The 19,837-nt window shown below is 45.9% G+C and overlaps 1 protein-coding gene across 2 annotated transcripts in view; it reads left to right on the plus strand.

Moving 5' to 3' along the window:
• The first annotated feature begins 3,851 nt into the window (after nucleotides 1-3,851).
• The window catches only part of LOC106563697 (pecanex-like protein 3), a 32,258-nt gene continuing 16,272 nt past the window's right edge, over nucleotides 3,852-19,837 (plus strand). The window contains exons 1-23 of one of the 2 annotated variants that reach the window (XM_082958260.1): nucleotides 3,852-5,805; nucleotides 6,407-6,615; nucleotides 6,807-6,912; nucleotides 7,844-7,883; nucleotides 8,020-8,115; nucleotides 8,209-9,903; nucleotides 10,637-10,766; nucleotides 10,876-11,045; nucleotides 12,844-12,901; nucleotides 12,991-13,141; nucleotides 13,281-13,438; nucleotides 14,316-14,469; nucleotides 14,665-14,697; nucleotides 14,812-14,983; nucleotides 15,083-15,193; nucleotides 15,298-15,499; nucleotides 15,646-15,751; nucleotides 15,897-15,989; nucleotides 16,129-16,279; nucleotides 16,385-16,529; nucleotides 16,695-16,872; nucleotides 17,049-17,157; nucleotides 17,344-17,473. In XM_082958260.1, the coding sequence (XP_082814386.1) occupies nucleotides 5,653-5,805; nucleotides 6,407-6,615; nucleotides 6,807-6,912; nucleotides 7,844-7,883; nucleotides 8,020-8,115; nucleotides 8,209-9,903; nucleotides 10,637-10,766; nucleotides 10,876-11,045; nucleotides 12,844-12,901; nucleotides 12,991-13,141; nucleotides 13,281-13,438; nucleotides 14,316-14,469; nucleotides 14,665-14,697; nucleotides 14,812-14,983; nucleotides 15,083-15,193; nucleotides 15,298-15,499; nucleotides 15,646-15,751; nucleotides 15,897-15,989; nucleotides 16,129-16,279; nucleotides 16,385-16,529; nucleotides 16,695-16,872; nucleotides 17,049-17,157; nucleotides 17,344-17,473 (4,550 nt within the window). In that variant the 5' untranslated portion in view covers nucleotides 3,852-5,652. The remainder of the gene's footprint in view (nucleotides 5,806-6,406; nucleotides 6,616-6,806; nucleotides 6,913-7,843; nucleotides 7,884-8,019; nucleotides 8,116-8,208; nucleotides 9,904-10,636; nucleotides 10,767-10,875; nucleotides 11,046-12,843; nucleotides 12,902-12,990; nucleotides 13,142-13,280; nucleotides 13,439-14,315; nucleotides 14,470-14,664; nucleotides 14,698-14,811; nucleotides 14,984-15,082; nucleotides 15,194-15,297; nucleotides 15,500-15,645; nucleotides 15,752-15,896; nucleotides 15,990-16,128; nucleotides 16,280-16,384; nucleotides 16,530-16,694; nucleotides 16,873-17,048; nucleotides 17,158-17,343; nucleotides 17,474-19,837) is intronic. The other variant, XM_045690108.2, reaches the window with a different exon arrangement.

The following is a 19,837-nucleotide window of genomic DNA, read 5'->3' on the forward strand; positions in this document are numbered from 1 at the left end:
TCTGGGACAAGGTAGCACGTCCGGTGAATAGGTCAGGGAGAACAGTTGATACTGGAGCAGCAGCACGACCAGGTGGACTGGGGACAGCGACGAGTCATCAGGCCAGGTAGTCCTGAGGCATGGTCCTTGGGCTCAGGTCCTCGGGAGGGAGAGGGAGAAAGAGAGAATTAGAGAGAGCATACTTAAATTCACACTGGACACCGGATAAGACAGGAGAATTACACCAGATATAACAGACTGACCCTAGCCCCACGACACAAAATATTGCAGCATAGATACTGGAGGCTGAGACAGGAGGGGATTATAATATCCCATCATTCTTTTTATTATAATAATTTTTTTTACCCCTTTTTCTCACCAATTTCTTGGTATCCAATTGATTGTTACAGTCTTGTCTCATCGCTGCAACTCCCATACAGACTCGGGAGAAGCGAAGGTCGAGAGCCGTGCATCCTCCGAAACACAACCCAACCAAGCCGCACAGCTTCTTGACACAATGCCCACTTAACCCGGAAGCCAGCCGCACCAATGTGTTGGAGGATTCACCGTACACCTGGCAACTGTGTCAGCGTAAACATTGGTATGAACTGATTATATACATCTTGTACTTATATCTATGTACAGTCGTGGCCAAATGTTTTGAGAATGACACAATTATTAATTTTCACAAAGTCTGCTGCCTCAGTTTGTATGATGGTAATTTGCATATACTCCAGAATGTTATGAAGTGTTCAGATGAATTGCAATTAATTGCAAAGTCCCTCTTTGCCACGCAAATGAACTGAATCCCCCAAAAACATTTCCACTGCATTTCAGCCGTGCCACAAAAGGACCAGCTAACATCATGTCAGTGATTCTCTCATTAACACAGGTGTGAGTGTTGACGAGGACAAGGCTGGAGATAACTCTGTCATGCTGATTGAGTTTGAATAACAGACTGGAAGCTTCAAAAGGAGGGTGGTGCTTGGAATCATTGTTCTTCCTCTGTCAACCATGGTAACCTGCAAGGAAACACGTGCCGTCATCATTGCTTTGCACAAAAAGGGCTTCACAGGCAGTAAGATTGCCCCTAAATCAACCATTTATCGGATCATCAAGAACTTCAAGGAGAGCGGTTCAATTGTTGTGAAGAAGGCTTCAGGGCGCCCAAGAAAGTCCAGCAAGCGCCAGGACCGTCTCCTAAAGTTGATTCAGCTGCGGGATTGGGGCACCAAGCATTGATTATGCAAGAATGGGTTGCCATCAGTCAGGATGTGGCCCAGGAGTTAATTGACAGCATGCCAGGGCAGATTGCAGAGGTCTTGAAAAAGAAGGGTCAACACTGCAAATATTGACTCTTTGCATCAACTTCATGTAATTGTCAATAAAAGCCTTTGACACTTATGAAATGCTTGAAATTATACTTCAGTATTCCATAGTAACATCTGACAAAAATATCTAAAGACACTGAGGCAGTAGACTTTGTGAAAATTAATATTTGTGTCATTCTCAAAACCTTTGGCCATGACTGTATACAGTATCTCTGTTATGACAGCAATAAAATAAATAAAGAGATGTAACGCCCGTCGTTCAAATGAGACCAAGGTGCAGCGGAGGATGTGTTCATCTTCAGGAATTTATTAAAGAAAGAACACGTTAGACAAAAACAAGAAACCGACAGCCAAACAGTCCTGTCAGGTGCAAACACTAAACAGAAACAATTACCCACAAAACCCAAAGGAAAAACATGCTCCTTATGTGTGACTCCCAATGAGCAACAACGAGCTTCAGCTGTGCCTGATTGGGAGCCACACACGGCCCAAAACTAAGAAATACAAAAACATAGAGAAAGGAACATAGAACGCCCACCCAATGTAACACCCTGGCCTAACCAAAATAAAGAACAAAAAACCCCTCTCTATGGCCAGGGCGTTACAAGAGACTAGCAGGGTGACTAGCAGGGTCGCTAGCGGGAAGGGTGGGTGACTAGCAGGGTGACTAGCAGGCAGGGTGACTAGCAGGGTGACTAGCAGGGTGGCTAGCGGGAAGGGTGGGTTACTAGCAGGGTGACTAGCAGGCAGGGTGACTAGCAGGGTAACTAGCGGGCAGTGGGCAGAGTGACTAGCAGGGTGACTATCAGGGTGACCAGCAGGTTAGTTACAAGACCATTTACCTTTAAAAAAGAACTCTCTGGTCTTTACAAACTAACAGATGTACCACTGTGCAGATATAAGCCATTGCATCTGAGTTTCATCACCTCTTCCACTGAATTGTGTAAGGGCTCAGGCCTATAGGGTTGGAAGAGGGCAACCTACTGAAGTTTCTCTGATTGCATTAAAACTATGAATGATTTGGGAGTGGATCCATTTCCCCTGCTTCTCAGGATGTAATCAATTAGCACATAATACTTATTACAGGACTAGTTGAGCCTGCTTTATGTCTAGATACACATCACAGCCAGTGGCATATTGGAATGGGAACAGTGCCATCTGCAGCCCAAAACTGTAGGTTCATCGTCTCTCACTAGTCTCTCACCAGATGGCATGTTTGCCAGTCTGCTCCAATCTATTGTCAACTTCTTGAAGTGAGGCTTCTCAGTAAAGACAATCTCAGTTGACCCTTTATCTATCTCCACCTAATCAGTTATGTTCTAACATAACCATGATCAATGCATTTATACCTCATTTTTAAATGTTGTTGCAATTGTACAGACATTACAGAATATATTTCAGAGAATCATCAGATCAATTTACTTTCAATATAATTTCTTAAATCAACTTACATCATTGCCCATGTTATTTAGGCATTCGTTGCAGGGTTCATTGTAACATAGGAAGCCTAGTAGGCCTGTTTCAAAGGTATAGTTACAGAACAGGGGAAAGAAAAATGGGGATGAAAGGACCAGCATTCTATTTGCATTCTATATACTATTATTTTCCTGTGAATATCACTTCATAATTAAATGTGTCATGTGCTCAGTCATAGATATAAAGCCTATACGTGTTCTATGTGTATGTGTTCACAGCTCAGTAAAGTGAGAATAAATCAACAATAACCTTTTCCCACTAACTTCCAGAACTTCCAGACCTTTTTTGTTGTTGAGAAGCAATAATATACAAATCAGGCAATAATAAATATATCAAAACCCACGATACACAGATATAATATAACTAATAGAAAAAGGAAAAGAAAGAGATGACAGATCACATTTCATCATCAACATTTGCATTATAATATTCTACTGTACAGATACTTTTACTATGTAATTTGAGGGAATTTAATCAAGCTAAACGTTCACTCACACTATAGAAGTTTAATGAATTATTATTATTATTACATTAAGGCTTGAAATCTGAGGGTCTTCTTTGAAAATGTACACTTGTGAAATTACTCATTAGTATTAAGACATTCACAATGAAATCTGACTTATTGTTATCAAAATGTTCTAGTTTTTTTTCCCTAGGTAAAGTTATAAATAGATTTATTTGAGAAATATACAACAAGATCATCCCAGCATTTGGATATTACATTACATTCATTCAAATGGTGACACAGTGACTCAGATGTATTACCTCAAAAAGAGCCATTCTCATCCACATCTGTGAACTTCGTAATAAAGGCATTTGTTGGATATATATGTATATTAATATGAAATCCCTTCAGAATGATGGACCTCTAACCTTGTTTGGTATACAAAACCTTTAATGTATTAACCATGCTTTTTTCCAATCTACTTCCAATTAGTGAATGCCAATAAAACTTCTCTCTTGGGGCGACTCTCTTATCTATATGAGACCCACCCCTTTAGGTAGACCGGAACTTAAAATGTTTTCAATGGTAAACGACCTGAGTGAACTATCTTCATTTATCCACCATCTTTGACTGTGGAATGTTGTTTTTTTGCTTCGCGTGTGGATAAACGAGTGATTGTAGCAGTCGCGCTAACGAGGAGGAGATTTTTTAAAGCTAGCTAACCAGCGGACACATGATAAGGGCAATGACGCAAATATGTACCAACTGCCAGTTTCTCTTAACCAACAAATATATATTCACTGTGTCTTTCAAAAGAAGAAAGACCATAATCATCTGAAAAACAATATTGTTAGCCAACTGTGGTAAGCTAGCAACCCGCGGTGGTAAGGAAAAAGCATAGATTCTTTAGCGAACGTTTACAGAACTGCTCAACACGGAAGAGAAGAGGAAAATCTGGGCAGCGTTGATTTAGAATAGTTTACAATCAATTTAATATAGCTATCACGATAGGTTACCAACTTTTTTTTAGCTTGCTATCTAGCCACACTCCGTCCCAATTCTGATAGATAGCGTTGGCTGTTTTATTTTTATGTGGCCTAGCTAGCATGCTAATCGAGCGTTCCTGTTTGTAAACTGAAGTACTAGTAACCCATTTCTGTTAGTAACGTTAGTGGGGATCTTTCATGATGTGATTGCTACCAAAACTGTCAGCGATTTGGTTTAATCCAACACATTATACTGCGTTGTTTATAAGTGTTATTATCTCGAAATTACACGTTTGTCTTGTTTTGTAAGCATAACGTTAGTAGCTAGCTAAGTTGGTTAAGTAGCAATGTTTCGCAGATAGACAAATAGCTATAGCTAGTTAACTAACGTAGATGATTTATAAGATACAAACTGCCAAGTTTTTCTGTTAACAAATCAGCTAGATAAGTAACGTTAGTTTGCTAATTTATGTCTGCTGGTGAAGTGCATTGGTTGGCAAATGACGTCTGAAGGAAATTGTGGTGGCTAGCTAGAATAACATGTAGACAACTGCTAGCTAGCATGACCTAGCCAGCCAGCTAACTGTAGAAAACAGTAACGTTACGTTAGATTGTCTATCAATCACTAACTAGGTGACAGGATAGTGGAAGTAGGGTTGGCCTTGAAACTATACAGAGGGATTCATGAAAAACAGGATTCCTATCTAGCTGGGTTATAAACAAGTTAATAGACCTAACTAATGGGTAACTAGCTTTCTGCATTGGCATATTCAGACAGATTATGTTAGTTGCTAGTATACATATCTATGGAGTATTTTTGCAGATGTTTATTCTGAAAATCTATCAGGATGCATAAAGATTCAGATCTCATGAGGTTGATCACTCCAAATACATATCTGAAGAATTTACACTTGGCCACTGAAGTTGGAACAGTCGAACACAGTTACAGCGCCATGTGAGTTGGAGATGAGGAGCATTATTAAGATTCTCTGTGAAGTTAGACAGGTGTACTACAGCGTCTTGCTCTGAATGATGTTATCAGAAACCACTTTAAATTTACTGAAGTGTGACTCGAAATGTGTGAAGAAACCAACCAAAGCAGTTGTGATTTTTCTTTCAAATGAATGTTGTTATTTAGTCAGTGGGTCACCACCAGTGTGCCAAAAAGTCAATCTCCAGATAACAAAGCAAGGGTTACTTTTTTGCAAGAACTGCACCGCAAAGCAGCCCATCCCTGAAAAAGAGCATGCACGGACTCCCTTGAGATACACTAAGGATTATAAACCCGAAAGTGAAGAGAACTGTGTTATTAACTTGTTATCCTCAATGGAAGTGCCATTGTAGACACGTGACAGGGTGGCTACAACTGTGCCATTAGGAGCTCCAGCCTTAGAGGAAGCCTTGCAATCCTGGGTTGGCTGCTCTTAGGGGGACGATGGGTTCCCAAGCTTTTCAGATACTGCGGCAGGGGGTGTGGGCTTCAATCACAGGAGGCTGGTATGTGGACCCCCACCAGAGCACGTTCTCCAACTGCTTCCACCTATACCTCTGGATCTTTCTCCTGGCCTTCCCTTTCCTGCTATACATGGTGAGGATTCTTGGAGGTGACAATTTGGTTATTTCTATAGATGGAAGAATTCCTGTTCTCTAGGAATTCTCTTTAAACTGGATGTCAAGTTAGTCAGGCAGTTTTTACATACTGCACTAATAAATGTATATCAGATGGCCATTATTCAGATCAAATGAGAACTGGTTTTATCATAGAACGGAGGAGCAGAACCATGTTGGTAACAAAGTGGAACAGAGTAGGAGAGTACCATTTTCCCCTCAGTATTAATTCAAAACTGTATTTTCTTCCACACTTGGCGTCCTATTGCATCTCTTTACCTTAATGTTTGAGCTTTTGTTTACGCGTTAGTATTTACTCTAGTGAAGAGTGCTGCCTGGAAACCAGGCCTGTTATGTCCTCTCAAGCTGTCGTGGCTGTAATCTTTGTGGAGTGGTCCTTCCTAGTCTGTAATATGTCCAATATTTCCATGTGCTTGCCTATCTAGGGGAAGCGTTTGTGTTATGGTTCATTTACTGGTATTGAGGACTGGGTGTTGTTTCTGTACCCTTATCATGGGCTAGCCTACTTTGTATTCCTAGCTCTGACTCACTCTTTTTTTCTCTCTGGTCATCCTGTCCAGTCTCTCCCCCCCAGCCTTGTTGTGGCAGCTGTTTACTGTGCTGTGGTGGCAGCCTTCTTCACAGCCATAAAGGCAGTGAACTTCCACCTCCATGCCATGTTCGACCTGGGGGAGATGGTGGAGAAGAGGCAGGTCTCGCACATAACCGACGCCCCACGGCTAGAAGAGGGGGATGATGGGTCAGGAGGCCACGATGGGAACCAGCATAGGTACTGACGGATTCCATATCCTAATGGAATAATTTTTTTGTCAAACTTTGTAAAAATACAAGATGTTATTCTATGTACATCTGAGTGAAGAGGCTCATTTGTGTTGATGCTTTGAGGGCTATTATTTCACATGATTGTGGACAGATTTTGAGTTGTGTTTTTTCATGCTGGTATGTATGCTCCCCTCTCAGGGACAGCAATGTTGGTGTGGAGATGACTGTGTTCAGAAAGGTCAACTCAACACCTCCAGTTCGCTGCAGCTCCCAGCACTCTCTGTTTGGACTCAACCAGGTGTCGGTGAGAACTGACTTGCATTTACACAACACACAAACGTACTCTCTCTTAACCATTACCCTACAATTTCTGCGCCCCCGCAGAATCAAATTAACATAATAAAAAATCCCCATTAAAATTGGTCTGTTTAAGCTAGAGAATAGAGAAGTTTTTTTGCATAAGCTGCGTCCACAATACGCTGATATCGCCGTTCCAGACCTGCGGTGAAAGGTGGCAGAGCTAGAGCGGTGTTTGTCAGACCATGAGACATCCTGAAAATCGGTCTTCGACCAGTTTGGCCACTCTATTGAAAGATGAGACTCTCACAAACGTGATGGTGTTCTCCGTTTTGCTCTAGAACACTCTCAATACTCTGAAGTCGGTACAGCCTCTTCTGACAACTTCTGTCTGTAGCGTCCAAACTGTTTGGGCTACACACTAATATGACCCCTCTGTGGACAAACACGATTTTGCTCTGACACTCACAAGACTCGTCTGAAGGTCCCTGGTACCAGCAAACATGTTTTATGGAAGTGTATATGGAGATAATTTAGTGCCTAAATAAGGGATTAATACATGCATTAAAAAAAAAATGTGTTTCTTGATCTTTCTTATTTCTCTCAGATATAGGACAGACACTTCAGAACAAACTTCCTTTTGATTTATTTTTGGACCATCTGTTGGTCCATGCTGTGAATCTGTTATTCAATGCATTTCTATTGGCAAATAGCAGTAATGCCAAATTCAGTGTTTCATACAATATTTTCTTTATACATTATATCTTTTTTATACCTTAAGGGGTCTTGAAATTGAAAATGAATTAGCTAAATGATCCTTGGTATGACCATCTTAAAATAATAGCATGTTAGCTTAGAACCCCTGTATTCCCCTGCAAATTATTTATATTCCTATGATATTCTTTCTTAATCGAACAAATGTTTGTTTTTTTCCTCAGGAGTTTTTGCCCCAGCTTGATGACAGTAGAGGCTCCAAGGGTATAGTATATATAATCTAACCCCACTCTAACCTCAGTGTTGTGGTTGGGTAAAGCTGATCTGACTGACGGATGATAATTTTTTTTGTCCAACATGGTTAGCAGTCTAATTTAGGGACTGCTTCTTCTCTTCTCAGATATCAAGGATCTGATGCGAGAGCAATGCAGCAATAACTTGATTGTCACGTCAGCTCGCCGGGAGATCTTCTGCCACAGCTCCCAGGACCCCATCCGTAAGGATTACACTGCAAATAGACATCTCGTATTTTGTCCATGTTAGTCTTTTCTTTGGCATGTGTGTACTAAGTTTGGGCTTTCACTTACAGATGTTGCCAACATGGTCCCGTCCTGCTTGGCTGCTGCTGTAGGGGGAGAGTTCCCTGATCTAAGGGGAGTGGGAACAGGGATAGCAGGGGGATTTGGTAGCTTCCAACCTGGGATGTGCATCTCTATCCCCCCGTCCCCCTCCAGTCAGGAAGACGGAGGAGATAAGGGCCAATTGGAGGAGATTGAGGGCATGCTGGAGCAGCTGTCTCAGCAGAGTCCTGAGGAGCCCTACTCCCCCTTGGGCCCCTCTGCTGAGTCAGAGAGCCTGGGGGATGCTCCCATCAGCCCTCTCATAAAGAGCAGTCTGAGTGAGGAGCTAAGTGAAAACCTGCTTGGGCTGGGCCTTGACCCCGTGGCCTTCGCCCCGGGAACAGAGCACCCAGGCAGCCGCAGTGGGGTGGCCATGACTGCCGGCTCCACAGACAGCTGCTTCAGCGGGGGCGGAGCGACCACGGACCGTGAGACCCTCAGCACAGTCAGCAGCTACCGCAGTGAGAAGACTGACTCCACCCAGCTGGAGAGCCCTTCACTCAGCCTGCCACATAACATAGACTCAGGGGCGCCAACCTCTGCCCCAGCCCTGGGCACCAGTACCCTAGAGCCAGCAGAGGAGCCTGTACTGCAGGGGGGCAGTGATACTGATGATCTGTCGGACAGCGAACTTCTGCGCTCCCCCTCCAAAGAGCTCTCTCTGGGCCAGGGGCTTGATAAGACACTAGTGGAAGGGGAAGATTTGCCACCTGTCCCCTCAGATATTACACAGCCCCCCTCCCTCCAGGACTTGTCTCCCTCCAGTAGTGGGCACTCAGAGGCATGTGATCTGGACAGGACGGTCCCCGTCCCCCCCCTCCCCCCTCCGCGGCAGGCTAGCTCGTTGCCGTCAGGGCTGGCCCTGGGTCTAGTGTCTTCTGAACCTGATCATCCTGTCTCCTCTATCCCCTTCCTGCCCTCTGAGCAGCCCTTTCTGCTGGCCCAGCAGGTGGTGCGCCCCAAAGACTTGAAGCTGCTGCGGACCGGTGGTGGTTGTGTTGGCCACCAGCCTGGCCGCAGGAAAGCCCCTCGCAAGCGAGCTGGAGGGGGAAGCAGCAGCTTTGACTGTGGCTCCTACAGGAGGCACCACGGACAGCACAGAGACTACATCCCAGTGCGCAGTCGGCTGGGGGCTAAGACCTACAGCGAGAACCTCTTTGAGGACTCCAGTGACGAGGATGACGGCTCCAGTCTGGGCTCCCAGAGACACTACAGCTCTGACGATGATGATTCCAGCTCCTCTACCTCCTGCTACTCCCCCAACCTCGCTAACGCTGGCGTTACGAACCCGCCCCCCTCCACCCAGCTGCCCATCCCCAGGGAAGGAACGTTGTCCGAGACGTCTGGCCCCATCCACTCCCAGAGGCCACAGAGGTCAGCCAGCACGGCTAGTGCTAAGACTCATGCCAGGGTGCTCAGTATGGACGAGGCCGGTGGGGGCCACACTAACACTGTGGTCCTGCCCTCCACCATGCTGACCTCCTCCACCCCTGCCCCACGACCCCTCACCATCTCCAAGTCAGACCTGGAGGCCCGGACTAGCCACACAGACGGCTTCCCTGGAACTCACCACCATCGCCTGGACTCTCTGGGAGGCTCCTGGGCTGGCAACCAGATGGGCTGGAGGGCCGGGGAACTGGTGGAGGAGGGAGCTGTGGGGGGAGGTGACACATACTATTCACGCTAACTTTGGCCCTGTATTCATAAAGTGTGCTGATCTAGGAACAGGTCCTCCGTGTCTATTCATTATAATCTAAAAGGCTAAACTGATTCTAGATTAGCACTCCTACTCTGATTCCCACTCTGTCCCATTCAAGATGGAAAGCTCTGAAATGTGAAACTCAACAAAAAAAATGGCAACAAATAACACTCAAACTTTAATTTACCTGCTAGCACTGTCTTGGCTTTACCTGCTAGCACTGTCTTGGCTTTACCTGCTAGCACTGGCTTGGCTTTACCTACTAGCACTGGCTTTGCTTTACCTGCTAGCACTGGCTTGGCTTTACCTGCTAGCACTGGCTTGGCTTTACCTGCTAGCACTGGCTTGGCTTTACCTGCTAGCACTGGCTTGGCTTTACCTGCTAGCACTGGCTTGGCTTTACCTGCTAGCACTGGCTTGGCTTTACCTGCTAGCACTGGCTTGGCTGATAACTACCTTATTGAGGAGAAATGTACTTACTACGACTGTGATATGTGTTTGTCTCACCTAGCGATCTTAAGATGAATGCACTAACTGTAAATTGCTCTGGATAAGAGCGTCTGTTAAATGACTCAAGTGTCATTGAAAGATTGATTGTTTGCTGTATTTACTAGATTAATAAGGGCCAGGTTGGTATTTCTAGAACTTAACATCTGAAATGTACATCCTGGTACTAATGTGAGTATCTGCTGCCTCAGCCCTGGCCCCAGAGGAGGGGGGCAAGCGGGACTCAGTGAGCAGTGTGAAGAGGACCCAGGCCATCCGCAGGCGACACAACGCGGGGAGCAATCCCACACCACCCCCCTCTACCATGGGCTCCCCACCCAGGTTGGTCTAGTGTAACACTTCCACACCATCCGCTCTAGCCATGTCCCTTATGCCAATCATCTCTGTATGTCCATGCTACATAAAGGCCATCTCCTGTGTCTTCCTGTAGTCTCCAGGACCTCCAGCGTGCCCGTACCTCCTCACACTCACGGACCCGGACCCTGCCCTCTGCCTTACAATTTGCCACCTCACTACTGCTGCCCCGCGCGGGGGTCCACGAGGCCTCTACCTTCGACGACACCACAGAGGGGGCTGTGCACTACTTCTATGACGAGGGTGGTGAGTGTGGGGATGTTAGACACTACTTCTATGACGAGGGTGGTGAGTGTGGGGATGTTAGACACTACTTCTATGACGAGGGTGGTGAGTGTGGGGATGTTAGACACTACTTCTATGACGAGGGTAGTGAGTGTGGGGATGTTAGACACTACTTCTATGACGAGGGTGGTGAGTGTGGGGATGTTAGACACTACTTCTATGATGAGGGTGGTGAGTGGGGATTTTAGACACTACTTCTATGACGAGGGTGGTGAGTGTGGGGATTTTAGACACTACTTCTATGACGAGGGTGGTGAGTGTGGGGATGTTAGACACTACTTCTATGACGAGGGTGGTGAGTGTGGGGATGTTAGACACTACTTCTATGACGAGGGTGGTGAGTGTGGGGATGTTAGACACTACTTCTATGACGAGGGTGGTGAGTGTGGGGATGTTAGACACTACTTCTATGACGAGGGTGGTGAGTGTGGGGATGTTAGACACTACTATGACGAGGGTGGTGAGTGTGGGGATGTCAGACACTACTTCTATGACGAGGGTGGTGAGTGTGGGGATGTCAGACACTACTTCTATGACGAGGGTGGTGAGTGTGGGGATGTCAGACACTACTTCTATGACGAGGGTGGTGAGTGTGGGGATGTCAGACACTACTTCTATGACGAGGGTGGTGAGTGTGGGGATGTTAGACACTACTTCTATGACGAGGGTGGTGAGTGTGGGGATTTTAGACACTACTTCTATGACGAGGGTGGTGAGTGTGGGGATGTTAGACACTACTTCTATGACGAGGGTGGTGAGTGTGGGGATTTTAGACACTACTTCTATGACGAGGGTGGTGAGTGTGGGGATTTTAGACACTACTTCTATGACGAGGGTGGTGAGTGTGGGGATGTTAGACACTACTTCTATGACAAGGGTGGTGAGTGTGGGGATGTTAGACACTACTTCTATGACGAGGGTGGTGAGTGTGGGGATGTTAGACACTACTTCTATGACGAGGGTGGTGAGTGTGGGGATGTTAGACACTACTATGACGAGGGTGGTGAGTGTGGGGATGTCAGACACTACTTCTATGACGAGGGTGGTGAGTGTGGGGATGTCAGACACTACTTCTATGACGAGGGTGGTGAGTGTGGGGATGTCAGACACTACTTCTATGACGAGGGTGGTGAGTGTGGGGATGTCAGACACTACTTCTATGACGGGGGTGGTGAGTGTGGGGATGTTAGACACTACTTCTATGACGAGGGTGGTGAGTGTGGGGATGTTAGACACTACTTCTATGACGAGGGTGGTGAGTGTGGGGATGTTAGACACTACTTCTATGACGAGGGTGGTGAGTGTGGGGATTTTAGACACTACTTCTATGACGAGGGTGGTGAGTGTGGGGATGTTAGACACTACTTCTATAACGAGGGTGGTGAGTGTGGGGATTTTAGACACTACTTCTATGACGAGGGTGGTGAGTGTGGGGATTTTAGACACTACTTCTATGACGAGGGTGGTGAGTGTGGGGATGTTAGACACTACTTCTATGACGAGGGTGGTGAGTGTGGGGATGTTAGACACTACTTCTATGACGAGGGTGGTGAGTGTGGGGATTTTAGACACTACTTCTATGACGAGGGTGGTGAGTGTGGGGATGTTAGACACTACTTCTATGACGAGGGTGGTGAGTGTGGGGATGTTAGACTGGGGCTAGCTTTAGGAAAGGGAAGAGTTAGATTCTTCGGGGGTGATTCTGTCCCAGTTCACACTGTAGTGGATCCTCTCCATTCATTGCTGTTTGTTTTTTCAGGAGTGAAGAGATCGTACACGTTTGGACCTGCTGGAGGCGGTTATGAGGACCCAGTGGCGTAAGTGTCTCTCTGATGAGCCTCAGACTTTTTGTTTGAAACTGATGTTGATATAATGTCTTAGCCCCTCCCTCTTTTTCTCCTCTTAGGGAGCGGGAAAGACAGTCCCAGTCCTCCAGCTTCACCTCCAATGATGTCCAGGATGGGGCACCGGTGCTCACAGTGCTCCAGCCCAGGCCTGTGGTTCTGCAGGGCATGCAGGTGCGCAGGGTGCCCCTGGAGATGTCAGATATGCCAGAGGTGAGACACCGTTAGAATTTGTTTCAGCAGCGTATCATGTATTTTTGACAAATCAACCCGCTGGACATTTCTTGTATATGGCTTTGGTTTTTGTAGAATATGCATGATATTTGTCTCAAACCCACGCCCCTGTGTCTAGTTTGACCTGGACCATGAATCTCTGCATGAGTCCCAGGAGAACACGCTGATGATCGAAGAGAAGGCCAAGCCCAAACACTACTACCGCTTCTGGGTGCTGCCAGGCAAGTGGCTGAGGGTGCGTTACGACCGTCTGGCCCTGCTGGCACTACTGGACAGGTGAGGCACAGCAGTTAGCTAGTTTATCTCAGTGGTAAAATCACCCAATGAAAAACAGCATCTAGCTAGTTTATCTCAGTGGTAAAAGCACCCAATGAACCACAGCAGCTAGCTAGTTTATCTCAGTGGTAAAATCACCCAATGAACCACAGCAGCTAGCTAGTTTATCTCAGTGGTAAAATCACCCAATGAACCACAGCAGCTAGCTAGTTTATCTCAGTGGTAAAATCACCCAATGAACCACAGCAGCTAGCTAGTTTATCTCAGTGGTAAAATCACCCAATGAACCACAGCAGCTAGCTAGTTTATCTCAGTGGTAAAATCACCCAATGAACCACAGCAGCTAGCTAGTTTATCTCAGTGGTAAAATCACCCAATGAACCACAGCAGCTAGCTAGTTTATCTCAGTGGTAAAATCACCCAATGAACCACAGCAGCTAGCTAGTTTATCTCAGTGGTAAAATCACCCAATGAACCACAGCAGCTAGCTAGTTTATCTCAGTGGTAAAATCACCCAATGAACCACAGCAGCTAGCTAGTTTATCTCAGTGGTAAAATCACCCAATGAACCACAGCAGCTAGCTAGTTTATCTCAGTGGTAAAATCACCCAATGAACCACAGCAGCTAGCTAGTTTATCTCAGTGGTAAAATCACCCAATGAACCACAGCAGCTAGCTAGTTTATCTCAGTGGTAAAATCACCCAATGTTTGTCATCGTTATTGAGGAGAAAGCCATAGTTCAGTTAGAGGTCTATACTGTGGAGAGACATTGTTAGGGTTTCAAAACTTGGAAATTTGGTAAAGTTACTGGAATTTTGCAACCTTTAACAGTATAAACGACCTCCTACTGTATCTTCCATTGTGTGTCACCTGTAGGAACCGTGGTGTAGGAGAGAATGTGTTTGCGGTGGTGCTGGCCAGCATGGTGGCCTTCCTGGGGTTCCTGCTCCTCTTGCAGGGTTTCTTCAGGGACATCTGGGTCTTCCAGTTCTGCCTGGTCATCGCCAGCTGTCAGTACTCACTACTAAAGGTACGCAACACAAGTCGTAAGGAATCAAGTCCCTATTCAATTCCTATTCCCTTTTTTTATTAATACAGGTATCTGGTCCTATTTATTCATCAACTGCCGATGCATTTTAGGTGTTTAAACTGTTATAAACCAGCGTTAACTTGAAGTGAAGTAATGTGTTAGTGTCTGAACTGACACTTTGGTCTCTTTCCTCAGAGTGTTCAACCAGATGCAGCCTCGCCAATGCATGTAGGTAGATGTCATCCAAACATCTGACTTGGTCATTATCCACTTTGGAACCGTTCCATTGTTGATTCTTGTTTTGATGACACAACCTGATGACTGTCTGGTCTAACCCATCAGGGCCATAACTGGGTCATCGTGTACAGTCGGCCCGTCTACTTCTGCCTGTGCTGTGCTCATGTCTGGGTGTTCGACCTGGCTGGGCGCTCGGGCCACCTGCAGCCCTTCTCCCTCTACGGCGTCACCTTCTTCTCCACTCACTTCCTGCTCTGTGCCAGGGACGTGCTCATAGGTCAGTCCGAGTTAGACTCTTCTAGCTGTGCGCTTTTGCAGATGTATTATGACCAACAGACCCACTCACACACTTTCTCTATCTCTTTCTTCCCCCCAGTGTTCACCTTGTGTTTCCCCATCATTTTCCTGTTTGGGCTTGTACCTCAGGTCAACACCTTCCTCATGTGTCTTCTGGAGCAGGTCGACATGCACATTTTTGGGGGAACGGGTAAGACTGGTCCATAACATTCACTGTAATTCACAGTTACACACAACATACTGTCATTGTTGAGTGATGCCTGTTGACCTTGTTGTGTGTGTTCCTCTCCACAGCCACCACCAGCCCCCTGTCGTCTCTGTACAGCCTGTTACGCAGTGTGTTGGTGACCGCGCTGCTCTATGGGTTCTGTCTTGGTGCTATCATTGCTCCCTGGGAACATCCCCATGTGCCAGTACTGTTCTCAGTGTTCTGTGGTCTGCTCCTGGCCTTCTCCTACCACCTGAGCCGCCAAAGCAGCGACCCCATCATCCTGTGGTCTGTGTACCTCTACTACCTGTATATACCTAGTGGTACCTTGTCGTACATGTAGCTAACATTCCCAGATCCTAGCTGTCATTTGAACAACCTCTCCATTCCTCTTCTCTCATGTTCAACATCTCCCTGTATGTGTTTTGCTCTAGGTCTCTGGTCCGCTCCAAGTTCTTTCCTGAGCTGCTGGGTCGGACCCCTGAGGAGCCTCCTCTGGAGATCAAAGACCCCCTGCCTGAGAAACTACGCAACTCTGTGGTAAGTTGCGTCCCAAATGGCTCCATATTCACTATATAGTGCACTACTATTGACCAAGGTCCATGTGGGATGCATACCAAGACATCCCTCTCTGCTGTTGGTGTTCTGAGGTTTTAAAACTCGTCTCTCTGTCTGTGTTTTACAGAAAGAGATTTTCCACTCTGACCTAGTCATGTGTCCCCTCATGGCTGTCATCACGTTTGCCGTCAGTGCCAGCACTGTCTTCATCGCTCTGCAGGTCAGTCAACACCTGGTCGACCAGATATGGAAGAAATGGGATGTTTCAATGTATAGAGGGAGTCCTTCTGATTGGTTATGGCACTCCGCAGTGTGAGTGTGTGTTCTCTGAGACCTCCTGTTCCTCCTCTCCCCTCCAGCCTGCTCTAAGTTACATCCTGTACATGGTGGCCGGGGGGGTGGGCTTCCTCACACACTACCTGCTGCCTCAGCTCCGCAAGCAGCTGCCCTGGTTCTGCCTGGCCCACCCTGTCCTCCGTTCTCGAGAGTACAGCCAGTTTGAGGTCCGCGGTGAGTAGCAACCCACCCACCTCTAAACTCACTCACACATCCGTAAGAATTGTGTCAAGGCCTCAGGTTTGTCATCGATGTTTTGCTGTGCCCTGTTCCTCCCAGATGCCGCCCAGCTGATGTGGTTTGAGAAGCTGTATGCGTGGTTGCAGTGTTTGGAGAAGTATTTAATCTACCCGGCGGTGGTGCTCAACTCCCTCACTACAGAAGCCCAGCTTGTCAGCCAGAACCCAATGAAACTGAACATCTAGTAAGCAACCCAGCCATCCCATACCAACCTCCTCACCATACAGACACCCTCCTCTTCTGAATCTCATCCCATCCATCCGTCTAATCAGAGTTCAGTGAGAACACGCTTTGTATTTGCATCATATGTATTTTAATGTCTCCCCCTCCTCTCTGTTCCCTCCTCCAGTGGCCGTGCTCTGTTCATCTCTCTGGCGGGGATGAAGCTGCTGCGTTCGTCGTTCTGTGCCCCGTCCCTGCAGTACGTCACGCTGTGCTTTACCGCCCTATTCTTCCTCTTCGACTACCCACACTTCTCAGAGACCTTCCTGCTCGACTATTACCTCATGTCTATCCTCTTCAGCAAGGTACCTGCCACCGCCTAGCTCCGCGTACTCCTCCCTGGGACTTTGTTTTAGCACACATTCAACCAAATGAATTCATCTGCACATACTGAACTGTGTTTAGTTGTAATGCACTGACCTCAAGTCATTTCTGGCTGTGCTGGATTGCTGACATTGGATTGTATGGTTTCTCTTGATAGCTCTGGGACCTGCTCTACAAGCTGCGTTTTGTTCTCACCTACATCGCTCCCTGGCAGATCACCTGGGGCTCCGCCTTCCACGCCTTCGCCCAGCCCTTCGCTGTGCCCCGTATCCCTCTACCCTGGCACTGGGATCTGTAAACTTTTTGAACTTAACAAGGATGTAGTCTTTCTGCGCTACCACTTGCTCATTTGCCAGTGGAACAAAGTGTATAATAACAGTAAATGCTGTGTCCATTGGCTGCACTGTGTTAGTGGTGTCTGTCAGAACTCCTTAACCCCCTCTACTCCTCAGACTCAGCCATGCTGTTTGTCCAGGCTGTGTTCTCTGCTCTCTTCTCCACCCCCCTCAACCCTGTCCTGGGCAGTGCTGTGTTCATCACCTCCTACACCAGGCCTGTCAAGTTCTGGGAGAGAGACTACAAGTGAGTTCTTCCCTTTTCCAGGAGTCAGGGAGATGTAGAGATGTAACCGGAGGCTGTCCAGGACACCAGCAGTTGATGGGGTGTTTTTTTGCAGTTAAGAGGTTAATGTTAACCTGATGAAGGAGATGAATGCCATGTCTAAATCCATCTGTTGCAGTGATAGCTAGCTGACTGCATTATCCTTATACACAGCCGTCACCTGTCTCATGACTAGTACAACAAACGCTGACGCTACACTTCCAAGTATATCTGACCAAATTATGAAAGACAAGCATTGTATTTTGAATTCTGTAAAGTGTGGAAGAGGTGAAAAAGGATTGTTGTCTATCAACAATGACAAGCCACTGGGGTCTGACAACTTGGATGGAAAATTCCTGAGGATAATAGCAGATGATATTGCCACTACTATTTGCCATATTTCCAATTTAAGCCTAATAGAAAGTGTGTCCTCAGGCCTGGAGGGAAGCAAAAGTTATTCCCCTACATAAAAATAGTAAAGCCCCCTTAACTGGCTCAAATAGCCGGCCAATCAGCCTGTTACCAAAACGTTTGCTATTTATGCTATACAATGCTATTATACAGTAAACAAATTGACAACAGACTTTCAGCACGCTTATAGGGGAGGACATTCAACAAGCACAGCACTTAGACAAATGATTGATGGGGGGGGGGGAAAGATTGGGGGGGCTGTTTTGTTAGACATCAGTTCGGCTTTTGACTTTATCGATAATAGTCTGTTGCTGGAAAAATGTATGTGTTATGGCTTTACACTCCCTGCTATATTGTGGATAAAGAGGTACCTGTCTAACAGAACACAGAGGGTGTTCTTTTTAATGGAAGCCTCTCCAACATAATCCTGGTAGAATCAGGCATTCCCCAGGGCAGCTGTCTAGGCCCCTGAATTTTTTCAATCTTTACTAATGACCTGCCACTGGCTTTGAGGAATGCCAGTGTGTCTATGTATGTGGATGACTCAACACTATACACGTCAGCTACTACAGCAACTGAAATGACTGCAACACTTAATAAAAAGCTGCAGTTAGTTTCAGAATGAGTGGCAAGGAATAAGTTAGCCCTAAACATTTCAAAAACTAAAAGCATTGTATTTGGGGCAAATAATTCACTCAACCCTAAACTTCAACTAAATCTTGTAATGAATAATGTGGAAATTGAGCAAGTAGAGGAGACTAAACTGCATGGAGTAACACTGGATTGTAAACTGTCATAGTAAAAACATATTGATACAACAGTAGCTAAGATGGGGAGAGGTCTGCTCTGCATTCTTAACAACACTATCAACAAGGCAGGTCTTACAGGCCCTAGTTTTGTAATACCTGGAATACTGTTCAGTCGTGTGGTCAGGTGACACAAGGACTTAGGAAAATTGCAATGGGCTCAGAACAGGGCAGCACAGCTGGCCCTTGGCTGTACACAGAGAGCTAACATTAATAATGTGCATGTCATAATATGCATGGCAAAGTGGAGGAGAGATTGAGTTCATCACTACTTGTATTTGTGAGATGTGTTGAAGCACCGAGCTGTCTGTTTGAACTACTGGCACACAACTCAGACACCCATGCATACCCCACAAGACATTCCACCAGAGGTCTCTACTGTCCCCAGAACAGACTATGGGAAGTGCACAGTACTACATAGAGCCATGACTACAAGGAACTTTATTCCACATTAAGTAACACATGCCAGCAGTTAAATTAGATTTTAAAAAAACAGATCAAAATACACCTTATGGAGCAGCGGGGCCTGTGAAGCAACACAAACATAGACACATGCATACAAACACACAATAACATACGCAGCATACAAACACACAATAACATACACACTATACACACATGTACACATGGATTTTGTATTATAGATATGTGGGAATAGAGGCCTGAGGGCACACACTTAATCTGTTATGAATGTATTGTAATGTTTTTAAAATGTATAACTGCCTTAATTTTGCTGGACTTTAGGAAGAGTGCCTTGGCAGCAACTAATGGGGGATCCATAATAAATCCAAATACCGTAATTTCCGGACTATTAAGCGCACCTGAATATAAGCCGCACCAACTGAATTAAAAAAAATATATTATTTTGAACCTAAATAAGCCGCACATGTCTATAAGCCGCAGGTGCCTACCGGTACATTGAAACAAATGAACTTTACACAGGCTTTAACGAAACACGGCTTGTAACAAAAATAAATAGGCTTTAACGAAACACTGCTTGTAACAAACCAAAAAAATTAGCAGTAAGCTTTAGTTGTCTTTTTGCACTGAGTCAATTCCTCACGCTGCTGTTTCCAACGTCTTATCATCGACTCATTAAGACCAAGCTCCCGTGCAGCAGCTCTATTTC

The sequence above is a fragment of the Salmo salar genome, chromosome 11 (genome assembly GCF_965601325.2).
Source record: "Salmo salar chromosome 11, fSalSal1, whole genome shotgun sequence".
NCBI classification, from domain to species: domain Eukaryota; kingdom Metazoa; phylum Chordata; class Actinopteri; order Salmoniformes; family Salmonidae; genus Salmo; species Salmo salar.